This window comes from Mobula hypostoma, chromosome 8, assembly GCF_963921235.1.
Source record: "Mobula hypostoma chromosome 8, sMobHyp1.1, whole genome shotgun sequence".
In the NCBI taxonomy this organism is placed as follows: domain Eukaryota; kingdom Metazoa; phylum Chordata; class Chondrichthyes; order Myliobatiformes; family Myliobatidae; genus Mobula; species Mobula hypostoma.
In genome coordinates, this window is record NC_086104.1 from 135,638,910 (window position 1) to 135,665,841 (window position 26,932).

General features: G+C 41.8%; 1 protein-coding gene across 3 annotated transcripts in view; it reads left to right on the forward strand.

Annotated features, from left to right (window-relative positions):
- The first annotated feature begins 2,470 nt into the window (after positions 1-2,470).
- LOC134350981 (deleted in malignant brain tumors 1 protein-like) overlaps positions 2,471-26,932 on the forward strand; it is a 77,202-nt gene continuing 52,740 nt past the window's right edge. For all 3 annotated transcript variants that reach the window (XM_063056924.1, XM_063056925.1, XM_063056926.1), the window contains exons 1-4: positions 2,471-2,625; positions 13,730-13,762; positions 14,196-14,510; positions 18,404-18,715. In XM_063056924.1, coding sequence (XP_062912994.1) covers positions 2,580-2,625; positions 13,730-13,762; positions 14,196-14,510; positions 18,404-18,715 — 706 coding nt within the window. In that variant the 5' untranslated portion in view covers positions 2,471-2,579. The remainder of the gene's footprint in view (positions 2,626-13,729; positions 13,763-14,195; positions 14,511-18,403; positions 18,716-26,932) is intronic.

A 26,932-nucleotide genomic window follows, 5' to 3' on the forward strand; every position in this document is an offset into this window, starting at 1 on the left:
GAGAAGTCTCTCCCAATTGTATGTGTTGGACTTTCCAATTTACGATTTTAAGAAGGGTTTTTGACTTTACCGCTTTAAGAACTGTTTACGCATTTATTGCTTTAAGAACCAGTACCCAGTGGCGATTTGTTGAATAGCCGCATAGTGGTTATCTTCCAGTTAAGGTGTTTTTTTTTCTATTGTTTATCCATGTTTAATAAATGTTTGGTTGTTTTTTTATAAAACCTGACTCGATTGATATTCATTGTTGCCAGTTACGTAACACAGATTAAATTTTGTAACCTCTATGTCAGCATCAATCTCTTTATCATAAGATATTAGCTACTTCCGCTATGACCTCTCGAGGTTCACTCTCCCTATCATAATGTCACGTGCCCACCCAGAGAGACTTTGTTGAACTTGGCACCATGAGCCACATTAACAACCGGGAATTAATTTTGAGCCACAGAAACACCTCCCTGTGTCTCTGCTTGTGGAAACCCGTATCATTTTCCCTCATCTGAAAGATAAATATTCTGCCAGCAGTTGTTTTACTGTTCTGGCAAGTTCTAAAATTTCTTTCTGGAGTGAATCCCACATCTCAACAACAAGCTAGTTGTACTTTTTGAGAGCTTCATCCGCACAAGTGTTTGGTGTGACCATCACACTGAAACTACGATTTTGAACCATCTCTGCCCTCTGTGTGCATGTCAGCGTGTGCAACTGACTGCTGTTTCAACTGATTCATGATGTCAAAGATGAGGTGGAACAGGAAACACTTCATGAAACATTGTCTACAGCGACTCATGACTCCTGATCTCCAGCATCTGACAGCAGGTGTACGTCACTCCACTATGGCATTACTACCCGTCTAATAAACAAATGCAGTCAACCATACAAAGCGTGCAGAGGTGATTTACAAGGATATTTCCTGGATTGGGGAGCATGCCTTAAGAGTAGCTGGAGTAAACTCGGGCTTATCAGCTTGGATTGATGGAGGATGAGAGGTGACCAGATAGATGTGTACAAGTTAATGAGAGGCATTGATCATGTGGATAGTCAGATGCTTTTCTCCAGGGCTGAAATGGCTAGCACGAGAGGGCATAGTTTTAATGTGCTTGGAAGTAGGTACAGAGGAGATGTAAGCGAGAAGTTTTTGACGCAGAGTGGTGAGTGCATCGAATGGGCTGCCGGCGGTGGCGGTGGAGGCGGAAACGATAGTGTCTTTTAAGAGACTCCTGAATGGCTGCATGGAGCTCAGAAAAAATAGAAGGCTGTGGATAAGTCCTCGGTAGTTGCAAGGTAGGGACATGTTCGGCACAGCTTTGTGGGCCGAAAGGTCTGTATTCTGCTGTAGGTTTTCTATGTTTCCATGTTTATTCCTATGAATTAAGGAGGAACACACTTAATTTGGGCTTACATTGCTGTTGGTTGCCTTCATAGAAGACTGGTAGTCAATAAGAAACCTATAGTACACCGGCACTTTCACCATAACATCACTACCTTTTGTTCTCTCCAGACAAGTACTTACCTGCAAACTTTCTAAGGTCTCCAGCTCTTCCCCTCAGCTGCAGATTATTCTGTCACTCATCATTCCACATCGCATTGGAGCAGCTGGATTTCTGTCCATGAACATTCGGATATTTTGACAAGAAAATCTGACTGTAGTAGAACTTTGTCACTCACGTAATAACAATAAGAAGGCAGGTAATCGTGAAGTGGGGCATATGAGTATCTTTAACGCAGGATATGCGACAGTGTGAGGGAGAAATCATTTCAGTGAAAGAAATACATTACGCACACTAGGAGATGATGACTTAATGCAATATATGGGGAGGTGCTGAACGTTCAAAATAATGGACTGAACGTATATTTAAGGCACATTAAAATGATCACGGGTGTTGGAGAATATTACTCCCTTCTAGGGGATTCAGAAATTTCTTCAAAGTGATTTTAATTGTCCGGAAAATGACCTCAATTTTTCTTTAGTCATTTTGTATGGGAAAAACAGAGAATATTTGGTGTGACCTGGAGAGACGGAGATGAATAAAGCTGGATGATAAGGTATAATATTTTTGTTCTTTGGTACCATGAATGTTGGTCACCCAAGAAAAAATAATTAAAGGGAATTCAGTACGGAGAGGCGTTTTCAAGCGTCAGGGGATAGTGTGCGTCCGGACTGAATCACGGAATTATTTGATAAAGTGGTAAACTATGCCGTGGGAAGGTGAGAAATGAGAAATATGATCACAAACAACGACCACTTACATTATAACACAGTCTTTGCAATGGACTGAACAATCCTCTCGGGGGCGATAAATGTATGTGTCAAAGTGCTTTTAGTGTGCAAATATCGGGCCAATGACTTTACTCAGTTCATTGATTTCTTAGGAGGAGGTGAAAATGGATCCGACAAGACCATGAAAGGACATACATGTCCTTCCTCAGTGGCGCGTTTCAGTAAACCGTCGTTCATGCCTACATATTTTCTACCATAACAAAGTAGTTGTCAGAGAGTTTGCTTTCAGACCAGATGGGCTGTTAGAAGGTTTTGGAAGTTTTAAACTCAGGATCCACTGCTATCACTGACTACAAGGAGAATGTTGTCGTCCTTTTTGGCACTGCTTATGTTGCAGATCTGGAACTGTGAGTTTATTGAGAATATCAGTTTATTAATGTGTTGTTTATTATTACTGTCATATAATGTTACTGTTGTTACCAATAGCTGTGGAGTATGGAATGCGCAAACAATTATGTTTCTTTCTCAAGTTTGACATTGTGATGAAATGATGTGGTTATGTTAAAACAGTGGAAAAACTATTTCTCCTGCAAATTACTCGCCTATCCAAATCAGATCTTAATGTAATCGTATAATTGGAGAAAAATGGCAAAAAATACCAGAAAATGGACTGAGTTATCTATTTCGTAATAAAAGAAATGGAGCACTGAAATTTTGTATTAACTATATAGTTAAATTGAATACATATTTTGAAAGATTTCCCCTCTCTTTCTCTTTTGTTTGCACGGTTTCATATCTTTTCGACCTATTGTAAGTGTATCCATTAAAATTGTGGACGTCAGATTTTGAACTTACCATTGAGATTTCTATCAAAGTGTAAACAGTGAAATTGCACCGAAACAACGTCGTAGTGTATCTTAATGTCATAAGCACTTACTGAAGCCGTACAGACCTGTGCCCCAGACAGCTGCTCGTTGGAGTCCTGGAGCCCGAAATGAGGTTTTTAGAGATTCTGTTGTTGTTTCTGTAGTACTGAGTTTCTTTGGGTTTTGGTTGCTAACCCCATGCCCAACTGTCCACATTTCGCTGCCCGGTTTGGCACCGCCCTCGGGGAGTGTTTCTCATAAAATCCGGACCCGCAGCACCTGCAAATTAAAATGCTGAATGGATCATTGATCTGAGTTTATCAGACCAGGCGAGCAAGCACTGTTGGGACGCAACGCACCAGAGTCTGGTGTATGTATCTCACTGAGTTTGATCTCCAACCGAAACTGTAGCCGTTACAGCCTGAACGCACGCACACGTTCCTATCACTGGAAATTATAAATTACACCACTCTCTACCAAGATGTGAACCCGGGAAGAGAAAGACTTTCAGATTTTGAAAAGACTTTTCATATTTATCCTGTTAAACAGCGAACACTGTTAAACTTAATATATTTAGTATTAATCCTAAATACAACATTTCAAAAATGGTACAGTGGAATTCCCAGACAGTACTGGAGATTAATTAGTCTTCAAGTATCTTATCTTCAAATATGCGATATTATTGAATTCTGCATTTTAATTTAGCACCGTTTTACGCCCCGGACGAAACAATCACGCTATTTTCGTAGTGCATTTTCTTTGGTACTGATCTATACGTGAAGAATCGCAGATGTTACGAATTGGAATTTTCCGCCACACTCGTGTTCCCTCCGTCCGGATTAAATTTAACGTACAGAATTTTGTGAAAATCGCAACTGTATTCTTTATCTCCTTTCAGTACAGTATTTCTGAAGTCTCATAAGACCGCCATCCGCAAACGGACGGGTGATCTGAACCGATATTGCAAACAGAATATTCATCAGAGTTTTTTTTTCAGAACTGAAGAGTAGTTACTGTGGTGAAACAGCATACTGGAGTGCAGTCTGTTTAACTCAGCGAATTTGAGCAGTAGCTAACGCTAAAGCTGTTCCTGGTTGAACTCTCGCACCCATTCCCATCACTGGTAATTATCAGTTACCGCTGTTTCTAGTAGCACGCGGCACAGCGAAGAGAGCGAGTTTGAACAATGTATTAAGGTTCATGTTTTGCACACGCTTTTCATCACTAAAATCATTCAGGTATGCATAAACACTTAATATTAAAACAAGAGAAAACCTGCATTTGCTGCATCTAAGGTAAAATACACAAACATGCCCTGATGAAGAGATTCGGCCCGAAACGTTGACTGTTTACGTTTTTCCATAGACCCTGCGTATTCTGCATGTTCCTCTAGCATTTTCTGTGTACGCTGAATATTAATTCTGTTATTTTTATTAAATAATTCGAAGGATTGTAACACTGAAACTTCTGTAGCAGGCCATAATGGTGATGGACTTTAGTTAGTTTTCAATTATCTCCATTTAGGCGTTATTATATCTTAATCTGATTTTAAAATATAAATGTTGTACTTTTATGTGTCCAATCTTTTACACTATGCACTTTCCCATGTTTCATTATATGCACGCGAGGAATCGCAATTCATGAGATGTTGAACTTCATTCCACATTCCGCTTTCCTCTGTCAAAGTTAAAGTTATGGTGCAGACTTTAGTAAAAGAAACACGCGACTGTATTCTTTATTTCCTTCCCACTTCTTTGCTGAAAAAGTTTACTGCTTGACTGTCAAATAGCAGCCACCCTTCAGAGGGGAGCACCATCAAAGAAACGAGAAACTGAGTTAAAATTATATTATCTGCTCAACATTTATGGAAAGAAAGCGGAATAAAATATGCCTCTCTTATTCCACAGATACAGCCTAATTTTCGACTGTTATTTTATTCGTTTCACTTCGAGCTCCTTTGTTGCATATTTCTGTTGTTAGCTCCTGCTTTGAAAATAGAATATGGCATCTGAAAGATTTTAATCGCAGATGTATTTCAGAAATCTTTCAGTACGAGTGACAAGGGTCAGATATAAAGTTTTTGAACATGAATATTTCTTCCTTGGGATTGTGATATCCGAGGGTTTACTAATTCCTCGTATTTATGATAACTGAAGCAAGTCAGAATACAAAGAAACATGGCTATTTCATCCGTAAGTCATTAGTAGAAACTGGACCCTGCCTCACACTATTTCACGCTGCAATTATTGTTCCGACGTTCTCATTAGCATCTAAGAAACTTCAAAGTTAATAGATTTTGCATAATTTGCAATATACGTTAGCATTTAAACATACGAATACCTGCGTAACATTAAATGGCAGCATTTTGTAGCGTCATATTTCCCGTTGCAAATAAGGATAACTTAAATTCACCGCCCGAAAACAGAATTACATCGTCAAAAAAACAAGCAGCATGCAAAGGTGCGCGTCCACTCACCGGGTCTGCGCAGATCAGCAACATACCCTTGATAAGTTATTCCTTTTTCAATTTCCTTCTTTCTCAATCTATAGCCGTAGATTGTACCATTCACCCATATGAAAGAGTTAACTTACAGTGGTCATTCAACTTATCATAAAGTCTGCCCGTGCTTATATTTAAGGCAGAAGTTGATCGTTTCCTGATCGGTCAGGGCATCAAAGGATATCGTGAGAAGGCAGTTGTATGGGGTTGAGTAGTAACAAGAGAAAATCTGCAGATGGTGGAAATCCAAGCAACACGCAGAGAATGCTGGAGGAAGAGGCAGGCCGGGCAGCATCTATGAACAAGTGTACAGCAGTTTTCCTGCTAAAGGGCCTCTGCCCGAAACCGTGACTGTTCCTTTTCCATAGATGCTCACTGGTCATCGGAGTTCCTCCAGCATTTTGTGTGTGTTCATTGGGTTGAGTAGGATCAGAGAACAGCAGTGATGCAATGACGGAGGGGACTTGATGTACTGAATAGCCGAATTCTGCTCCTATGGTTTATGATCCAAAACAGCACAGAATATTCCAATTTAAACCGCATCGACGTTTTATATAATGTATGCATCACAACCCAACCCTTGAGATCAATATGCTCTTTTATGAAGGTCAAGTGTTCCAAAGACTTTCATCACGACCCTATCTACCTGTGATGCCACTTTTACGAAACGATGAATATGTATTACCAGATACCTCTCATCTACAGCAATCTTTTGTACGCCATCGCTCACCATGCAATACCTAACAATCGCTGTGTCATGCCATAAGTTACAGATCTCCAGTGTGAGAGGCTATAATATGCAACCTCACGCTGGCTCCTTCTGCAAATCCAATGGCTAATCCAATTTACTAACCCATCGTGAATGCCAAGTGACTGAACTGTTTCGACCAATCTTCCATGTCGGGCCTTGTCAATGGCCCTGCTAAAGCCAATGTGGACGACATCCACTGCTTTGCCTTCATCATCTTTCTTCGGAACATAATCGAAGATTTCTGTAAGATCGGTTATACACGACGTACCACGGGCAAACTCATGTTGGCAATCCCTATCTATCGCTGTCTAAACGAATACTTATATACTCGTAGTGTTCCTTGCATTACCTTTCCCACTACTGATGTCAGTCTCACTGGCCTATGATATTCTGGCGTATCCTGCAGCATTTCTTGAACAACAGAACAGCATTAACTGTCCTCATTTCGTGTGGCACCTCATCCGTGGCTAAAAATTCTTTCCAATATCTCTGCCAGGGTCTCTGCACTCTGCACTAACCTCGCACAGGTTTCGAATGAATACATTCACAGGACCCGGGGAATCATCTGATCTAATTTGCCTCAAGAGATCAAACACTGCCAGTTCTCCACATTGTATAGGATCCATGACCTCGCCGCTGCATTGTCAAAAATCTGTAAAATCTGTTATCGTCCGAAGAATAAATACAGATGCGAAAAAAAACATACCCCACCCATCTCTTTTTCGCTCCTCGCATAGAATCGTGCTCTTCTTTTCCAGGCAACAAATTTTGTCCATTGCTATCCATTGGCTCTTAATATATCTTTAGAAGCTCTTAAGATTCTCCCTCATCTTCTCTGCAAGAAGAAAAAAAAACTCAAGCCTTTTTTTAGCCTTCCTGATTTCCTTCTCCTGCATTTCTTATACTTCTCAAGTACCACATTTGATCCAGTCTGCCTATACCTGCTGGGCAACTCCTTTGTTTCCTTAACTTGGGGCTTAATGTCTCTCGAAATCTAAGATATATTAAACATGTTATCCTTGCCTTTTACTCCTGCAGAAAGATTCAAACAGTATTTTCAAATTTTTACTTTTGAATACCTCATTTTCAACATTGCCAGAAAAAAATAAACAACGTGTCGCAGCCCACAATTGCCAGAACCTTTATGATACGATAGAAGTTGGCCATTCTTCACGTTAAGATCGCACCTCAAGGACGAGAAATAACCTTTGTTTTTCAGAATTACCTTGAATCTAATTGCAGTTTGATAATTACATGCAATTTTCTCCGCCACACTAACGGCTGTCATCTGTCCTGTCTCCTTTCCTAACATGAGGATCCAGTGTTGCAGTCTCTCTCGTTGGGACTTGTATGTACTGATTTCGGAAACTTCCCTGAACACATTTGGCAACCTCATTCTTTTCCAGCCATTGACAATATGGGATGATAAATCAATAAGAGGCAAGTTAAAATCACTTTCGATCGCAATCTTATGCCTCCTCGGTGACTCATTTTATATTTACACCACTAAATAACATGCACTGTTGGGTAATATATTCCCATAAAGATGGTATTATTTTCATAGTCCTCAATTCTACCCATCAAACCACAATAGACGATATATCCAAACTCTTCTGACTGATCACACCGGTGACATTTTCCTGACTAGTAATGACATCACTCCCCCTTTAATGCCTCCTGCCCGACGACATCTAAAACAACGGAATATTGAGCTGCCAGCCCTCCTGCAACCAAGTATAACTACTGGGTATGATGTCATAATTCTGCGTGCACGTCCATGCCCGAAACTTCTCAGCATTTCCTACAACACTCCTTGATTGAAGTATACTGTACGCAACTCAAATCATTAGTCCCACCCTTCTGAACTTATTAATTCTTGACCTTTTCTGTAGGCAGCAATCATTCTCCAGAACCACTGCATTATCTCTTCTGGCGCCACGATTCTCATCTTATTTCAAATCTAGTTTAAATTCCACCAATCACTACGCCGTCTATCCTATGCAGCACTAGCCAACCTTCCCACGATGATATGAATCCCTCTCCAATTCAGGTGGAAACCATCCCTCCTGTATAGATCCCGGCTTCCCTGGATGACAGCCCAATTATCCAAAAATGCTGAAGCTCTCCCTCCAGCACCAATTCCTTTACCAGGTGTTGTATTTTATGATCCCCCTATTTATGGCCTCACTAACCCATGGCATATGTAGCAATCCTGAGATCACATACCTTGTGTCTCTGTCATGTACCTAGCACCTAACTCCCTGAACTCACTTTGCAGGACCTGGTCACCCTTCCCACTCATATCATTATTCTTAACGTGAACCAAGAACTCTGGCTAGTCACTCTGCCAAATAAGAATGCTGTGTCACGACAAGAGATATCTCTGACCCTGGCAGACGGCTGGCAAGAAAACATCCTGGAATCTTGTTTTTGACTATAGAAACTCATTTCCGTTCCTCTCACTATTGAATCGCATATCACCGCAGCTAGCCACTGCTACCCCTTCCTTTTTGAGCCGCAGAGCCAGAGTCAGCGCCAGAGACCTGTCTGTTCCGGATTTCTTCTGTTAAGTAATTATTCACCACAGTATGCTAAGCTTTATACCTGTTGGTGAGTAGACCTGTCAAGGTGTACTCTGCACTCGTTGCCTATACTCTGTTCCCCTCTTGACGGCTAGCCAGATACCTGTGTCCTGTACCGTGGGTACTACTACCTCTCTGCATTTCCTGTCTAACAACGACTCACATTCTCAAATAATCCGGAGTTCGCCCAGTTTCAACAACTCTTAAACATTGTCTCTTAGAAGCTGTAGCTGGATGAACTTCATGTAGGTGTAGTCGTCAGGGACAGTGGAGTTCTCTACGCCTTTCCACATCCGTCAAGAGGCCCACACTGCTCCACATATACAACAAGAGAGAAATAATACATTAGAAACATGGCCTCTCCTCGAAGAAGCCTCAATAATCCGAAGCCTCAGCACTTCATTCCAACACTGGCCCAGTCACACAATGGCGCCTTAAACTTAGCTTTTTTTTTGGTCTTTGCCAAATGTAATCCACTGTTTCCTCTGGAACTGCCCAGGGCATAACATGCCGACTACCGACTACCCCTTCTACTTGTGTTAAACTCTGCCCCCACGCCCACCCGCACACACACACCCACCCACCACCTTAACCCAATTCGATAACCTTCGGACTTTGGCGTACAAAGCGTGAAATTTCTACGTTTACTTCGTCATATCTCAGTGTGTCTTTCTGGTGCTCTGAGACGAATGACTTTTCGAGAGGTAGGTTCATTTTCTTAGTGCTATAATAAATGCAGCCAAAGGACAGTTGACTCGGGAGATATAAAGTGTGCAGGCTTAAGGGAAATCGAGTAATGAGAATAATGATCTTGGTATACTGGACTGAATAAATGACCTGAAAGACTCAATTAATCCCTTTTTATCGTTAGATAAGACAAGAATTAAAAGTTTGATTTTACAGTAGACGGATCGCAAAGTTAAACAACAGTGGGAGTGGCGGTAATACTGCTACAACTTTTACTAAAGAACTGAAGAAACTTTATCAAACACTAACAAAGAAAAAACATTCCCCATAATTTACCGCCCACTGGAGAACTTGATCTATAAATATTCCATTTGGTGAGATATCAGGTTAAAATATTTATTATGTTGTTTATTACTTCCTTGTCCACATTTAGCAAATATGAAACAAAAGCATTAACATGGTTCTCGCAGATTATCAGGTGACCTTGAAATTTATGAACATAACCACACATTTCCCTGTTTGTCGATAAAAAAAAAGGTACAAGCAAATGGCAATGTGTGGGATTGTTCCTGTCACAGTAGCAAGTTGTTCCGAGCACTCAGACGTGGGGGCAAGTCATAATCTATTGTTGCCTTATTACCCCAAATATGGATGAAGCAACCTCTAAACGTCGCAATATCATCTCGCATTATAGAAATACAATCTGAATATGTAGGGTAAGTGTGCAATGCATATGTGCAGATAATGGAAAGAATGTCATTTTGTCGCAGGGACTTGGAACGGATCAATTGCGTTTTATGCAGTAACTATTGCTGGGAAGGAGAAGTGTTATGCTGATATAGCGTGCGCAGTATCATCTGGATATTTCAAATAACCATAAGTATATATATTTTTTCCAGGGATCAGGGTATTAAGCTAAGCGAATGTGGTAAACGCATCGTGTAATTTTGTTCCTGGCTTTGAAGAGAAACTTATGAAAATCGGTGTTAGCGATTTTCATCACTAAGCACCACAAACACAAGTAATGCATGGGTACTATGAACGGCGGACTGGTCTGATGCATCAGCATCGCTTGCACAAAGCTCCTTTCATCTGGAATAAATAATTACCGTGCCATCACAACTAATATCCAGGGCTCGAATTCTGTCACTGGAACCTTGCAACGAGTGGTGTGTCGCTGGGTCCACTGTTAATAATAAGCAAAGTGAATTGGCAAATGTGTTGATAACATCAATATTGGGGGCATAGAGGACAGCAAAGAAGGCTGTAAAATCTTGCGGAGTGATCTGGATCAGCTAGGAGAATAGGCTGAGAAATGACAGTTGGAATAATGCAAACAAACGTGATGTGTTGCACTTCAGAAGAAGAAACTGGGGTAATGAACGGTGGGACCGTGGTGTGCAGTAAAACAGAGGAATCTGGGAATGCACATTCTTACTTCCACGACTGTGACATCACAGGTAGATAAGATCGTAAAGAAAGCAGTTTGCACGTTGACTATTATAAATAGGAGCTTTGAGTACAGGAGTAGGGATGTTACGTCGAAATTGTATTAAGACCTTGGTGATGCTGAATTTGAACTATTAGTTGCAGTACCTGTCATTTACATACTGGAACAATATTAATAGGTTTGACGGAATGCAACATAAAAGTACAGTGGTGTTACAATGTGTTTGAACCCTGTAGAATATTCTCTATTTCTGCATATATATGGCCTGAAATGTGATGTCAGATCTTCACGTAAGTCCCAAGATGAGATAAAGAGAAATTAATCAAATAAATAGAACAAAACATTTTATTTTTTCATTTACTTATTTAGAAAAAGAAATCAAATATTGCATGCAACTGTTGGAAAAATTATGCACGCCTCTGGAGTAAGGTCTTTCACAAAAGTTATTCGGAGCCAGGTCTTCCAATCAATGAGAATAGATTGGAGTGTTGGTTGTAGAGGTGCTCCGCCCTGAAAAAAAATAGACCGACAATTTCAGCTCTTCTAGAGAAAGATCTCTTAGTGTGTACCGTGCCTGGATAAAATGTACACAAGTCCTTAGAAGAAGAATTGCAGAGATGCATGAAACTGGAGAAGGCTACAAACGCATTTCTGAAGACCCGAGTGTTCATCAGTCCACAGTAAGAGTAATAGTGTAGATATAGATGAAGATCAGTACTGTTGATAGTCTTCCTAGGAGTGTCATCCTGTAAAGATCACACCAAGAGTACAACGTGTAATGCCTAAGGAGGTGAAAGACAACCTATGGTAACAGCAAAAGACGTGAAGAAATCTCTGTTCATGTATCCAACATTGAGGAAACTGCTGATATCCAAAAAAAAAAGTTGCTCCTTTCTCTAGTTTGCAAAAGACCACACGGATGTTCCACAACAGTCCTGGGACAATGTCCTGTGGACAGGTGAGAAAAACGTTGAATTTTGTTGGCAGAAATGTGGTTTGCTCAGTTTGGAGGAAACGGGGCACTGCACGGCAACACCAAGATCTCATCCAAAATGTGAAGCATAATGGAAGGAACATCGTGGTTTGGGGATGCTCTGCTGCCTGGGGGGCTTGGTAGCTTACAATTGTTGAGGGAACAATGATTTACAACATGTATCAGGACGTTTTACAGGCGAATGTCAGGGTAACCGTCCTTCACCTGAACCTTGAGAGCAGTTGAATAATACCACAAGACAACAAGCCGAAAGACAAGATTAAATCAACACCAGAATGGCTCAAAAAAGGCTAATTAGTGTTGTGTAAAGGTCGCGTCAAATTCGTGATCTTAATCCTATCGGAATGTTGTGGAAGTACCTGAAGCAAGCAATTCATACAAGGAAGCCCACCAACATCCCAGAGTTGAAGAATTTTTGGAAAGAGGAATAGCCTTAAATTCCTCCAAGCCGATATGCAGGACTAATCAACAGTTCCTGTAAACGCTTGGCTGAAGTAATTGCTGTACAAGGGGTCACAGCAATTACTGATAACAAAGGTCCACAAACTTCTTTTTGACAAATACATGTAATATTTAATCATACTTCTTAACACGTAAATGAACAAGCATAATATTTGTTATGTTAGTAATTTAATTCTGATCTATGTAGCTTGTTTTAGGACACGTGAAGGTCTGATAACATTTTAGGTCACATATATTCAGAAATAGAGAAAATTCTCTGTAAGTTTCACAGACTTTCTAGCACCACTGCATAAGGATGTTGCGAGAACAGGTGGATTTGAGTTGCAGAGAAACTTTGAATAGATTTTCAGTTCATTTCCTGGATCGCATTTGGGGAAGAGCTTATAGAGCTATACAAAATTATGTAGAGTATAGAAAGAGTGAATATATGCAGGGCTTTCCCCTCAGATTTGGTGAGTCTAGAAACAGAGGTGATGCGTTCGAGTAAAAGATGATATATTTACGGGGATCAGCGGAGACCTCTACACTCAGACGTTGGCGCGAGCGTGCAGAGAACCATAAACTCTAGTGTTGGTTACGGTGTCAACTGCAACATTTAAAAGAAGTTTCAATAGGTATATAGGTCAGAGGGCTACGAAGGGCTATGTTTCGGGTGCTGGTAGATGGGACTAGGCAAAACACTAGATCTTCACGGACTAATGGGCTGAATGGCCCGTTTCTGTGCTATAGTTCTCTATGACTGTTTATTTTTGTTAAAAATATTTAATTTGGGCTAATTTCACGTGTCGCGAGTGAGCTAGGGTAGTCACCGTGGTCCTAAACAACTCATTTTCTCTGTCTCATTTTACTTACACTCGTAGAGGAGAATCCATCGTCAGCCATCCACAGGTTTTATAGAGGAGAACTAAACAGATGTGAACTCTAATCTTACAATGACAGGTTGTCTCCAGATGTCAACACAGAAAGTTATTTTCAGTGCAAAAACACAATGTAAAATAACAGTGTCCACTCGTGAGTATGGTGTCATTAAAAACGAGCAGCTGAAAAGTGAAAACACATTTCTGTAACAGTTCGGTGTACACCGCCACATATTATTGTTAAGACATTTCTCGCTGATAGCTTTGTAGGTTTGATAACCCGCCTCCCATGAGCACCTCCTCTTCTTCGTCCCAACGCTACGGCTCCATAACTAAATCTAATTTTGCATTTCTTGTTTTAGGGCGTCCAGGGGATTGTCAGACTGACTGGTCAGGTAATCTTCCTTATTTATCATTACACGAAGGGCTGGGTCTGATAATCACTGAAAATCAAGCTGAGAGGTGCCTGCTGATTTCACGTGCAGTGATTCAGCAGAAAAATGGCTGCGAGCAGTCCAACCGCCCTTCACTGAAAAGAGAAAACGAACCACCTGCTCACCCTTTTTTTTCTGCGAGACGCCTTGTTTCCCGGAATAACTGGATGACTCCTGTTTATCCGGATGATCACGAGCTTACTGTCTGTTATTGTGACGTTTACCAGTTCGTCCGTTGCCTGACTCAGCCTGGTTGTTTGTTTGATAATAACATGGCACCTGCGGAATTTAAATGTTTGGGTTGGGTGGGCAGAGGGAGCGATTTGCGGAGCACGACTGGCCGCAATCTCTAACTAACGTAAAGATTGTTCTCTCATTTACTGATATTTTTCAGAAAGCGTGAAGTTGAGGTTGATGAACGGAGGCAGTCGATGCGCCGGAAGACTAGAGGTTCAATACATGGGAGTCTGGGGGACTGTGCATAGTTATAATTGGGACCTACAGGACGCAACTGTGGTGTGCCGGGAGCTGGGTTGCGGCAAAGCGGTGGATGCCCCGAGCGGGGCTCACTTTGGAGCAGGTTCCGGACCTGTTATAACCTACAATTTTCAGTGCAACGGAAACGAAGCAACCCTGCGGGAGTGTAAATCTTACACATGGGGTCATTATGAGTTGCCTCACTCCAATGATGCTGGTGTCATCTGCTCAGGTAAAAATCAGAATTCTGTCCCTTCCATCCCGCCAGATTGATGACTTTATGATGTCCCGACTGTAAAATAATGCGGGCTGATAAACCGCCGCCAGTGACGTGAAACTAAATAGTGTTATGTCGAAATTATTCCCGTCGTGTTGTGATCGCAATTTGTGTTACCGAGCCGATTTTACCGATGTTAATTAGACACGTACATTGAGTACACACTACTGGACACGACACAGCATTTGAACCATTGTGACCACGAATGTTCAGTGCAACGGAAAGGAAGCAACTCTGCGGAGGTGTAATTCTTCAACTTGGGCTCTTTATGTGTATTCACACTCCAATGATGCTGGTGTCATATGCTCAGGTAAAATGAGAATTTTGTCCCTTCGGTCCCGCTGTATTGATGACTCAATGATGTCCTGACTGTAAAATAATGCGGGCCGACCTCTCGCTGCCAGTCGTGTGAAACTAAATCTGGGTTGTGTCGAAATTATTCCCATCATGTTGTGATCATAATTTGTTTACCGAGCGTTTACAACGATATTAATTAAACATGTAAATTTACTACGCAGTCCTAGACACGACACAGCATTTGAAAGGGCTCAGCGGTCAAGCAGTATCTATGGTCCAAGATGAAATGTTGTCAGGACTGACAATGATCTGGATCTGAAACATCAAGAAATTTTATATCAAAAATAATGCACTTTTCGCTAAGTTCCTCTATAGTATTCCTTGTCTAGAAGACTCCCGGCCCGAAGTCCTGTACCCAATGAGGGGTCCTGACTCTGGGTTCCGTGTACGAGTCCCAGTCCTTCGTCCTGTTCCCAAGGAGGTGTCCTGGCTCCATGTTCTGTGTTCCTGTGTTCCAAGTTCTAGTCGCGTTCAGGACTGTGTTCCCGTCCTGTCCAAGGCAAGGCTTCGTGTTCTCGCCCAGTCCAGGAGTTCCTCGCCCAGAATCCAAGCCACGACCAAGAACCTCGTCCAGTCCAAGCCACGACCAAGATCCTCTTCCAGTCCAAACTACGTCCAAGAACCTCGTCCAGTCCAAACCACGTCCAGGAATCTCGTCCATTCCAAGCCTAGTCCTAGAACCTCGTCCAGTCCCAGTCTACGCGTCGTATTCCCAGTACTATCTAGTGTCTAGTCTGTTCCTAGTTCCGAGTCTTCGCCTGGTTCTGGGTTACGAGCCCGAGTAAAGACCCATGTTCCGGGTCCCTGTCTAGACTCTTTGGCTCGGAATCCTATTCCAGGCTCCTAGTTCCAAGTTCCTCGTCCAGGTTCCGCTTTCCTAGTCCGAGTCCTAGCCCTGGACCACTGTCCTTGGGTCGTCTAGGGTCCGTGTCAGTGTCCCGCAACACCCCTCCCCGCTTATGTATTGCTATCTCCTGGATTACCCTCAAATCAATCCTTGCTTCCCGCCTTCCGTTGTATTCTTGATCAACTTTATCCTGTTCCTAGTACATAGAGTCTGAGTCTTGCATTTGGGAAAGCCCCATGCCACCAACCACCCCACCCCCACCCCCCGCCCCGTAACATTTATTGCGTTTGCGTTTAATTTACGTTGACAAGACGCTGGCTGGGTGTCATTGAATAATGACTTGACACTATGTGAGTGTAGGGGCAGCATGACACTCAATGACGGATCAGCCCATCCCGTGAACTACTTCCCTCGTCGTTACTTTTATTTGTGAGTTTAATGACTATACCTTCAATAACATGAAAATTAAGAGCAATGCACTTAGTCGAGACTGAATACTGCTATGTGTCGGTAATGGACATAATTAGTTCCCATCGTGGTAGAAATGATGGTTAAGATGTTGGAAATAGACTCAGGTAAGTTGCTTTGTTCTGAATGATCTCAAACATCATGAGCATCATGGGAGCTGATCGATGTTAGCATTGCCAGACATTCCTGAATTTTGACTCATTAGCAATAACATGATATTGGCGAGAATCAATGGGATATTTGCTGCTTGATAATTAAAGATTGCTTACGTGTTTTCGCCGGAGAATTTGTGGGTCCCGTCTGGTTCAGGATTTGTTCATGCTTGACTGCTGCGTTACAGGTAATGTAATGTACAATCTCAGAATGTCGAGGCAAGATGATGTGTGCCTTACTTGTATTCCTGACACCTGTCCCGTACGAATACAATACACCAGGTATTACGTCATAAATGGTTAATATTTGTGTTTATTTGTCAGTCATGTGTGAAGCATCAGAAGATAGCAAGCTGGCTAATAATATCTGGTTATCACAACGGGCGCAGGAATAAGATAAGGAGCTAAGTACTGATGATCCTTACTCCAGCGAAATGTACGTTTCTCGGAAAGGAGTCTGAGACGAGAACGATCTGCATTTGGGATAACCAGATTGGCTTTGTCTGGGGGAAAACAGTGTGCCATGACTTTTCTTGAGTTTTATTTTCTTCTTGAATAGCTAATCAAGTAGATTGACGAGTGCAAGGCAGTAAGCATTTTCTCCAGAGACATAACGTAAGTCTTTGAGGAGGACCCGAACGGCAGGTTAGTCCAAGAGGTTAAAGAATGAGATAGTTATTTGTATACATTCTTATTGGTGATAGGACAGAGAGGGTGGTGATGGAGGGTTGCTCATTCAGTTTTGAGAACGGAGTGCAGTATTTTCCTTGTGCTTGTTATTGCAGTATATTAGTGACTTGTATAGCATTCCAGGTGGAATGACACAGAAGGTTGTGTATAACATCAAACTTGCTGCACGGTGAATTGTTAAGGAAGTTGGCCATCGATACATCGCGATCTGGTTCAAATGGAAAGGAGTGCACGGGACTGGTAGTTCAAACTTAAATCAGATGGGCGCGAAGTGCTATATATTTTTTTTAGAATTTAAACCAGCGTAAGACATACATAGTGAACCAGTAGATCTCGAGGGGTGTTAATGAACAGAGAAAGCCAAAGTACAAGTAATTGATTCACTGAAAGTGACAACACAAATGGGATTGTGAGGAGGCTATCTGGTGTACTTCCCTCATGGGCCGGGGATAGGAGCACAACTGTGGGTCATCAGATTACTGATTTGCGCGATGTAGGTCCGAATGCGCTTTTAGTGTTGTGTGCAGTTCTGATCTCTACGCTACTGGAAAGACGGATTTAGGCTGGAGAGGGTGCATAGAAGAATCAGAAGGATTTTTGATGGGCCGGGACAGCTTGAGTTCTAAGAAATAATGGACAAGATGACACTATATTTAGCAAAGATTATGGAGATGTTAGCTTATAGCAGTTTACAAAATTAATAGCCGCAGAAGTGGGATATGGCGTTAGAATGTGAACAAAATCAGTGCAGCAAGTCGGGGAGTATTTTCCTTCTACTACAGAGCGGGGTTCATGGTCGGAAACGGCTTCATTGAACGTTAATCAAGAACACTCATATTTATTCTTGCATAGACTCCAGTCGTGGGATAGCAGAGGATCTGACGTAACGCAAGCGAGCTGGTTTATTTAGGATCATTATCTGTCCCCAGTTAATTTGGAAAAGAGAGATCTGGTTGCCGACGGTATACTGATATCGTGATGTGAAAGTCGATAAAGTCGACAAGTGCTCAAACCGGCTGAATGCACTTATGATAGAAAGATTGTTCAACTCGGAATCTAGAATAATTCCTATCATGACTGTAGCAAATCATTTGCGAGACTCAGCGTCAGCTTGTAAAATATGAGTAAACTCTGATCGGTATGGTGCCAAAATTAATCTACCAGTATCAAATTATTGCGGTGCAGAAGGGAGGAAGAAAAGCATATCATATGCATGAGATGAAATTTAAATCCCGATGAATTCGGAATCTGAAATAATCTGAATTTAATTGGATTTGTCGCACGCTGTTATAATTGTCATTATTATGACTGTCCTTTCTATCTTTTTTTTTCAGATCACAGAGTTCCAAGATTAGCGTCCGGGCATGAGGAATGCTCAGGAAGACTGGAGATGCAGTTTGGTAAAACCTGGAAAACGGTGTGTGACCTGCTCTGGGACATGGAAGATGCCAATGTGGTGTGCCATCAGCTTCAATGCGGAGTCGCTGTCTCTGTGCTCGGTGGAGCCCATTTTGGAGCGGGGACTGGACCAATACAGAACGGTGTACTTAACTGTCGGGGTAATGAGTCAAACGTTCTGGACTGTCCATTTTCTTCAAGGAATCTTGGTTGCAGCCACATGAATGATGTCAGTCTAATCTGTTCTGGTGAGTACTAAATCAATGGGAAATCATTGATGACACTTGTAAATCAATGGCAAGTTATCATTTTTTTTCTTATTGAGGACGTCTATGTTGTAGTTTCTTTCGATGTGATATCGATGTGGCAATGATCGACAATTTCAGGGTTGAAGTGTGGACTTGAAGAATTTCGCAATGTTTAACATTAATAATTGAGTTCCATGTGCGGTTCTGAAGGAGAAATTTAAGTATATATCTCTTTGGAAACTTAGATGTGATGAAGCAGGGATCAGCTGTCAAAGCTTACTGCATACATTTTCATAGCGTACAATAATGGAAGCTGGTATACAGTTCCATAATCATTGGGGATTTACCTGAGGGGAAAAAAAGGAACACAAGCACGGATGGACGACTGATGAGATACGGGTGACATATGCAAATCAGCAGAAAATATAGATAATATTATCGTCAGTAAAACGGAAAGACCGGGGTACAAGTAAATACATGAAATTAAGAAAACTAAAAGATGCTATGGGGTTGTAGGCTTGCGGGGTACAATGTTAGTCCTGCAACACTATTATAAATAACAAAACACAATACTGCAAATAAAAATAAGAGAATTGCAAGATGTTTACCAATGCTTTTACTTTAGAAATTGTATTGCACTATAGGGGAAACAGATGGCGAACATCTTCAGAAAACATTATTCAGATTAAATCAGAGAAAATATAATGACAAAATGAAGAAAATGTAACAACAGTTGGAAAATCACTTCTGACCCAAAACGGTGATAAATCGCCGACAACAGATGGAAAATGAACTAAATGCTGAAGTATACAACAGACTTCGAAATTCTTCTCAGGAAAGCGGTTAACAAGTAACCCCGTTGCCTTTCATCAGTTCTATCGCAATTAAATTAATTTCGTAAGCTCATAATGTGGTAAATTGGATCAGCAAATTTGCTGATGATACAGAGATTGGAGGAGTAGTGGACAGTGAGGAATGTTTTCAAGGCTTGCAGAGGGATTTGCAGCAGCTGGAAAAATGGGCTGAAAAATGGTAAATGGAGTTTAATACAGACAAGTGTGAGGTATTTCACTTGGAAGGACAAACCAAGGTCACTTTTTCTTGAACGAAGGTTCAATAAAGTTCGATCCTTTCCAAAACCGCCAAACAATATCAGCTTTACTCGACTCGGTGAATTCCTTTATTTTGATAAGGTTTTCACTCTCTAATATTACTTACAATGGAGAATAGAACACCACTTTGAAACAAAACTGCGTCATAATCCGAATACGCAGCAACACGGAGAACTAATGTGAAAACCTAACTGCGTCACCAGGGGTCTCCCTTTTATATACCTGTTGAGAACAGGTCATCATGCGACCTCACTGGCGGAACAATTACATCATGTGAGCTCCGCAAGACCATTACATCATCATTATAAGACAGTCACAATATATCCATGAAGTATGTAACAGGTAGAACATATGCGGTAAATGTTCGGGCACTGAGGAGGACAGTAGAACAGAGGAATCCAGGAATACAGATAAAAGATTCCCTAAATGTGGCGTCACAGGTAGATAGGGTCGTAAAGAGAGCTTTTGGTACATTGGTCTTTATAAATCAATGGTTTGAGTTTAAGAGTGGAATGTTATGGTGAGGTTGTATAAGGCATTGTTGAGGCCGAATTTGGAGTATTGTGTACAGTTTTTGTCACCAAATTACAGGAAGTATATAAATAAGTTTGAAAGAGTACAGAGAAGGTTTACAAGGATGTTGGCAGTACTTGAGAAACTGAATTATAGAGAAAGGTTGAATAGGTTCGAATTATATTCCCTGGAGGGTAGAAGAATGAGGGTAGATTTAATAGAAGTATATAGAATTATGACAGGTATAGATACAGTGAATATAAGCAGGCTTTTTCCAGTGAGGCTCAGGGAGAAAAAAAACAACAGTGGACATGGGTTAAGGGTGAAAGGGGAAAGGTTTAAAGGGAACATTGGGGGGGGGGTATTCTTCACACAGGGAGTGGTGGGAGTGTGGAATGAGCTGTCAGATGAAGTGGTAAATGCGGGCTCACTTTTAACATTTAAGAAAAACTTGGGCAGGTACATGGATGAGAGTTGTATGGGGGGATATGGTCCAGGTGCAGGTCAGTGGGACTAGGCAGAAAAATGGTTAGGCACAGCCAAGAATGGCCTGTTTCTGTGCTGTATTGTTCTACGGTTCTGTGGTTCTATGGTTCTACGAATGAATTGCTGCTTGGATAACGCTGAATAAATCTGATCCTTGGGAAAGGAACTATACAAGAGAGTTTATTGAAAATTGGACAACAAAGTAGAAAGCCTTGGTTTGGGGGAAAAAAAATCAACTATCTGTCCACTCCAGTGCAGAAAATAATCGCGTCGAGACACACTGTGGTATTGCAATCGCAGTTTCGTGCTGCAGACTTAAGCATAATGCCGTCTACATTGATGAAACAAAATGGTTAAGAAAACGAAATCAATGACATCGGCATACTCAATCAAGACATGGCTTGTGAGTGCCCTGTAGATTTCGACCAGGACGGGGCACTTTTCTAATATCACTAGGAAACTTTCTAAGCACTTGAAAGGGGCATGCAAATCGAAGAATTGAGTTAGTAGAGAAGAGAATAAACGTATAAATACACCTTAGAAACGATTCAAAAAAATAAAAAAAATTCCTGCAAACCCATATCCATATCAAATTCATTTCCAATCATGTGGCGAAAGTAATAGGCTAAATCTGAATGCGAGTTGTGTCTACCAAATCAGGTTGAATTTAAACCAAGTACAGTTTGTAATATGTCAGTTTAGTATACATTGCAATCGCATAATAATTAAACTCTGTAAGTATACATCTGAAGTTGATCGACGGAAGGGAAGTAGTGGGAAAACAAGACTGGGTTTTATTATGGCCAATTTGCATTAAAAAGGTCCTAAGAAAGCATTCTGCGCTACGATAAATAAATAAACAGACAGATAGATACACTGATACACATAACATCTGGTAAATCGATCAAACAATCGGACAATCAATAAATACATACGATCAGGAAAAAAGGATTTATCATTGAAAATTTTAATGAAAATCCATGGTAGGTAATTCAAAAATGTTACAACAAAACAGAATCTAAATAGAATAAATACACGTTATCCGAAAAAGATAACAAGATGAATTTGTTACGTCTGTGGTGCGAAAGCTGTTGGAAAATATTCTTAGAGATAGGATCTATAGGCATTTAGAGAATCGTGGTCTGATCAGGGGCAGTTAGCAAGGCTTTGTGAAGGGCAGATCGTGTCTAACAAGCCTGATACAGTACTTCGAGGAGGTGACCAGCCATATACATGAGGATAGTGCAGTGGATGTGATCTATATGGATTTTAGTAAGGCACTTGACAAGGTAGGCTTATTTAGAAAGACAGAATGCATGGGATCTAGGCAGGTTTGGCCATATGGATTCAGAATTGTCTTGCCTGCAGAAGGCAGAGGGTCGTAGTGGAGGGAGTACATTCTGATTGGAGGATTGTAACTAGTGGTGTCACACAAGGATCTGTTCTGGGACTTCAACGTTTCGTGATTTTTATTAACGAGCTGGATGTGGGGGTAGAAGGGTGGGTTGGAAAGTTTGCAGACGACACAAAGGTTGGTGGTGTTATAGATAGTGTAGAGGATTGTCAAGTATTGCAGAGAGATATTGACAGGTTGCAGAAGTGGGCTGAGAAGTGGCAGTTGAAGTTCAACTCAGAGAAGTGTGATGTAGTACACTTTGGAAGGAGAAACACCAAGGCAGAGTACAAAGTAAATGGGAGGATAGTTGGTAGTGTGGAGGAGCAGACGGATCTGGGGTTACATGTCCACAGATCCCTGAAAGAGCCTCACACGTGGACAGGGTAGTTAAGAAAGCTGATGGGGTCTTAGTTTTCATAAGTGGAGGGATAGAGTTTAAGAGTTGCAAGGGAACGATGCAGCTCTATGAAACTCCGGTTCGGCTACACTTGGAGTACTGTGTCAATTTCTGGTCGTCTCACTATAGGACGGATGTGGAAGCATTGGAAAGGGTACAGAGGAGATTTACCAGGATGTTGCCTGGTTTAGAGAGTATGCATTATGATCAGAGATTCAGGGAGCTAGGGCTTTACTCTTTGAAGAGAAGGAGGATGAGAGGGGACATGACAGAGGTATACAAGATAGTAAGAGGAATAGATAAAGTGGATAGCCAGTGCCTCTTCCCCAGGGCACCAATGCTCAACACAAGGGGGCGTGGTTTTAAGGTAAGGGGTGGGATGTTCAAGAGCGATATTAGAGGAAGGATCTTTAATAGTAGAGTGGTTGGTGCGTGGAATACACTGCCTGAGTCAGTGATGGAGGCAGATATACTAGAAAAAAAAGAGACTACCAGACATGTATATGGTGGAATTTAAGGTGGCGGGTTATATACGAGGCAGGATTTGAGGATTGGCACAACCATGTAGGCCGATGGGCATTTACTGTGCTGTAGTATTCTATGTTCCATGTTCTATGTAAGAAGTATGAAGAAGTATGAACAATATTTCAATGATCTACAAGAACGCACAATTAATTAACATCTGTAAATTAACATCTAAGTGTCTTGCACGAGGATCCCTAAGCTGCACTTCTGCACTTCTGTTCCTTTTACCAAAATTCAAGATCATACATTGCCCAATACTTTTTCTATCTGCCATTTTTGGTCATCCATCCAATCTGTCTACGTCCTTCTGCAATTGCATTGTTTCCTCAGAACTACCTACCACTCCACCTATATTTGTATTATCTGCAAATTTTTCTAAAAGCTATCAATCGTACTGTCAAAATCATTGGTAGTCGACGTCAAAAGAGGCATTCCCAAACTGACCCTTGAGAAACATCATGACTCACCGGCAGCCAACCAGAAAAGGTATCCGTTATTCCCACTCGTTCCCTACTGCCTGTGAGCCATTCCACTATCTGTGCCAGACTCATTCCTGAAATGCCATTGGATTTTATCGTTGTTAAGCAGCCTCATTTGTTACGCTTATCAACTGCTTTCTGAATATTCAAGTCAATGACATGCACTGCCTCTCCTGTGTCCATCATGCTTGTTACTTCCTCAAAGAAATCAAACAGATTTGTCAGGGATCGTCTCCCTTCACCAGAACCCTGGTGACTTTGATGTTTTTTTTTTTTTTTGTTTTGTTTTTATTAGTCTCCCAGTACCCTGAAAGATTGCTATTAATAATGGACACAAATACTTTTACGACCACTGAGGTTCGGCTAACTGGCCTACAATTTCCGTCCCTTTGTGATCATCTCCAGTTAAAGAGTGGAGTGGCACTTGCAGTTCTCCAGTACGCTGGAATGATGCTATCTATTCAGATTTTATTTTTCACAACACACACAAGATGCTGAAGGAACTCAACAGGCCAGGAAGCATCTATGAGCAAAGTACATTAGATGGTTCGGGCAGAGACCCTTCGGCAGAACTGCAAAAAAGAAGATAAGGAGTGGATTTAACGTAGTGAGGGTAGGGAGAGAGAAACAGAAGGTGACAGGTGAACCCAGGAGGAGGGCGGATGAAGTAAAAAACTGGGAAGTTAATTCGTGGAAGAGACACAGGGCTGGAGAATAGGGAGTCTGATTGGAGAGGGCAGATGTCAATGGAGGAAATAAAAGTGGGGGGATAACAGCAGAGAGAGGCAATGGGCAGGCAAGCAGATATGGTGAGAGAGGGAACATGGGATGGGGAATGGTGAAGGATAGTTTGCCATTACTGGAAGATTGAGAAATAGATTTTCATGCCATCAGATTGGAAGCTTCCCATACTGAATATAAAATGTTGTTCTTCCAACCTGACTGGGCCACTTTCTGGCACTAGAGGAGCCGATGGATTGACATATCAGAATGGGAATGGGAAGTGGAATTAAAATGGGAGATCCCGCTTCTTCTGGCGGATGTAGCAGAGGTGCTCAGTGAAGCAGTCTCCCAGTCTACGTCGGGTCTCACCGATAAACAGGAGGCCACATTGGGAGCAACAAGCACAGTGTATCATCTCAATAGACGCAGAGGTGAAGCGTCGCCTCTCCTGGGAGAACTGCTCGGTGCAATGAATGCTGGTGAGGAAGCAGATGTACGGGAAGGTTTAACGCTTCTTCCGTTTGCAGGAATAGGTGCCAGAAGGGAGATCAGTGGGGTGAGTCGAATGGAAAATGGATTCGTATTGGGAGCGATCCTTGTGGAAAACAGAAAGTGTGCGGAAGGGGGGAAGTGGAGGGGCAGATGTGCTTGGTGGTGGGATCTTGTTGGAGATGGCGGAGGTTCCGCAGAATAATGTACTAGACTCGGAGGCTGGTGAGGTGGTAGGTGAGGGCAAGAAGAACCCTGTCCCTCGTCGGGTGGCGAGACGATTAACGTATGAGCAGAAGTGCATGCAGTGGAAGAGATGCAGTCCAGGGCAGTGTTGATTGTGGAGGAAGGGAAGCCCATTTCTTTAAAAGAGGAGGGCATCGTCTTCATCCCAGAATGAAAAGTCCAATCCTCAGAGTAGATGTGGCGGAGACGGGGGGATTTGAGAGAAGAAGATGGGGTTTTGATAAGTAACATGGTTAAAAGATGTCTAGTCTAGACATCTGTGAAAGTTCGTAGGTTTATAATAGACATCAGTAGTTACGCTGTCTCCAGAGACAGAAATATTAAAATCGAGAAAGCAGATGAAGGTTTTGGAATTGGACCAGGTAACTTTGAGGGAAGGATGGAAGTTGGAAAACTGATGAAGTCGACGAGCTCCACATATGTGCAGGAAACAACACAAATACAGTCGTCGATGTAGTGCAGGAAAATTTGGGGACCGATTTAAGTGCAGGCTTGGAACATAAACTGTTTGACGTAGCCAAGCACAAGGTAGGTATAGCTGGGACCCATGCGTGTGTCCATGGTTACACACTTCGTTTGAAGGAAGTGGTATAGGAGGGGAAATGGTTGGGTTTGTTGCCAGAAGAAAAGGGAGAGCTTTGAGGCCTTCTTGGTGGGGGGTAGAGGTGTATAGGGACTGGACAACCCTAGTGAAAATAAGATGGTGCGGTACAGGGAACTGATATTACTGAAAATATCCAGAGTGTGTGAAATGTAACGAATATCAGTCAGGAGGGACGGAACTGTCGGTATAAAATGGAGTCGCGGTATGCAGATATGAGTTCAAAGGGACAGAAACAGGCTGAGCAGATATGAGTTGCGTAGACAGGAACAAGCTCTTTCAGAAATTTGGGATGTAGTCCACTGGACGAGGTGACTTATTTACCTTAAGACCTTTCGATTTACCCAGCACATTTTCCTTTCAAATAGCAATGCCACTCAATCCTGCTCCCCGACTTTCACGGACCTCTGGCACTCTGTTAGTGTATTCCACAGTGAAGAATGCTGCAATGTAGTCATTAAGTTTATCCGCCGTTTCGTTGTCCCCCATTACTACCTCACCAGCATAATTCACCAGTGCTCCAATGTCAACATTCACTTCCCAATTTTCCTGCATATAACTGAAGAAAATATTATACTACGTTATATTATTGGCTAGTCGCCCTCATATTTCATCTTTTTTCCCTTCTCGTGGCTTTTAGGTTTATTTTTGTTGTATTTTAAATACTTCCCAATCATGCAACTTCCCACTCACTTTAGCAATATTAAACCCCATTCCTTGTTTTTTATGCAGTACTTAAGTTCCCTTGCCAGCCACGATTGCATGCCACTGCCATTTGAGAACTTCTTCCTCTGTGGGACATATCCATCTTGCGCCTTCTGAACTATTTCCTGAAACTGCTCTACTCTGCCTTATCCCCGACAGTAACCCTCTCCAATGCATCTGGGCAAACTCCTCTCTTTTGTCCCTCTAATTCCCTTTAGTCCATTGCAATACCGATGCATGTGGGATATGTTTTCTCCCACTCAAATTGCTGTATTCAGTCAGACATATTATGATCACCGTGTCCTCATGGTTCCTTTAGCTTAAGCAACCCCCCCCCCCCGCCACCGCAGTAAAATCTGGATTATTGCATAACACCCAATCTAAGACCGCCTTTCCCTGAGTAGGCCCAAGCACAATATGCTCAAAAGAAAAACATCTCGTAGGCATTCAACATAGTCCCTTTCTTGTGATCTGACACGAAACTGATTTTTCCAATCCCCTTTCATATTGAATTTCCTCATTGCAATTGTGACAATGCACTTATT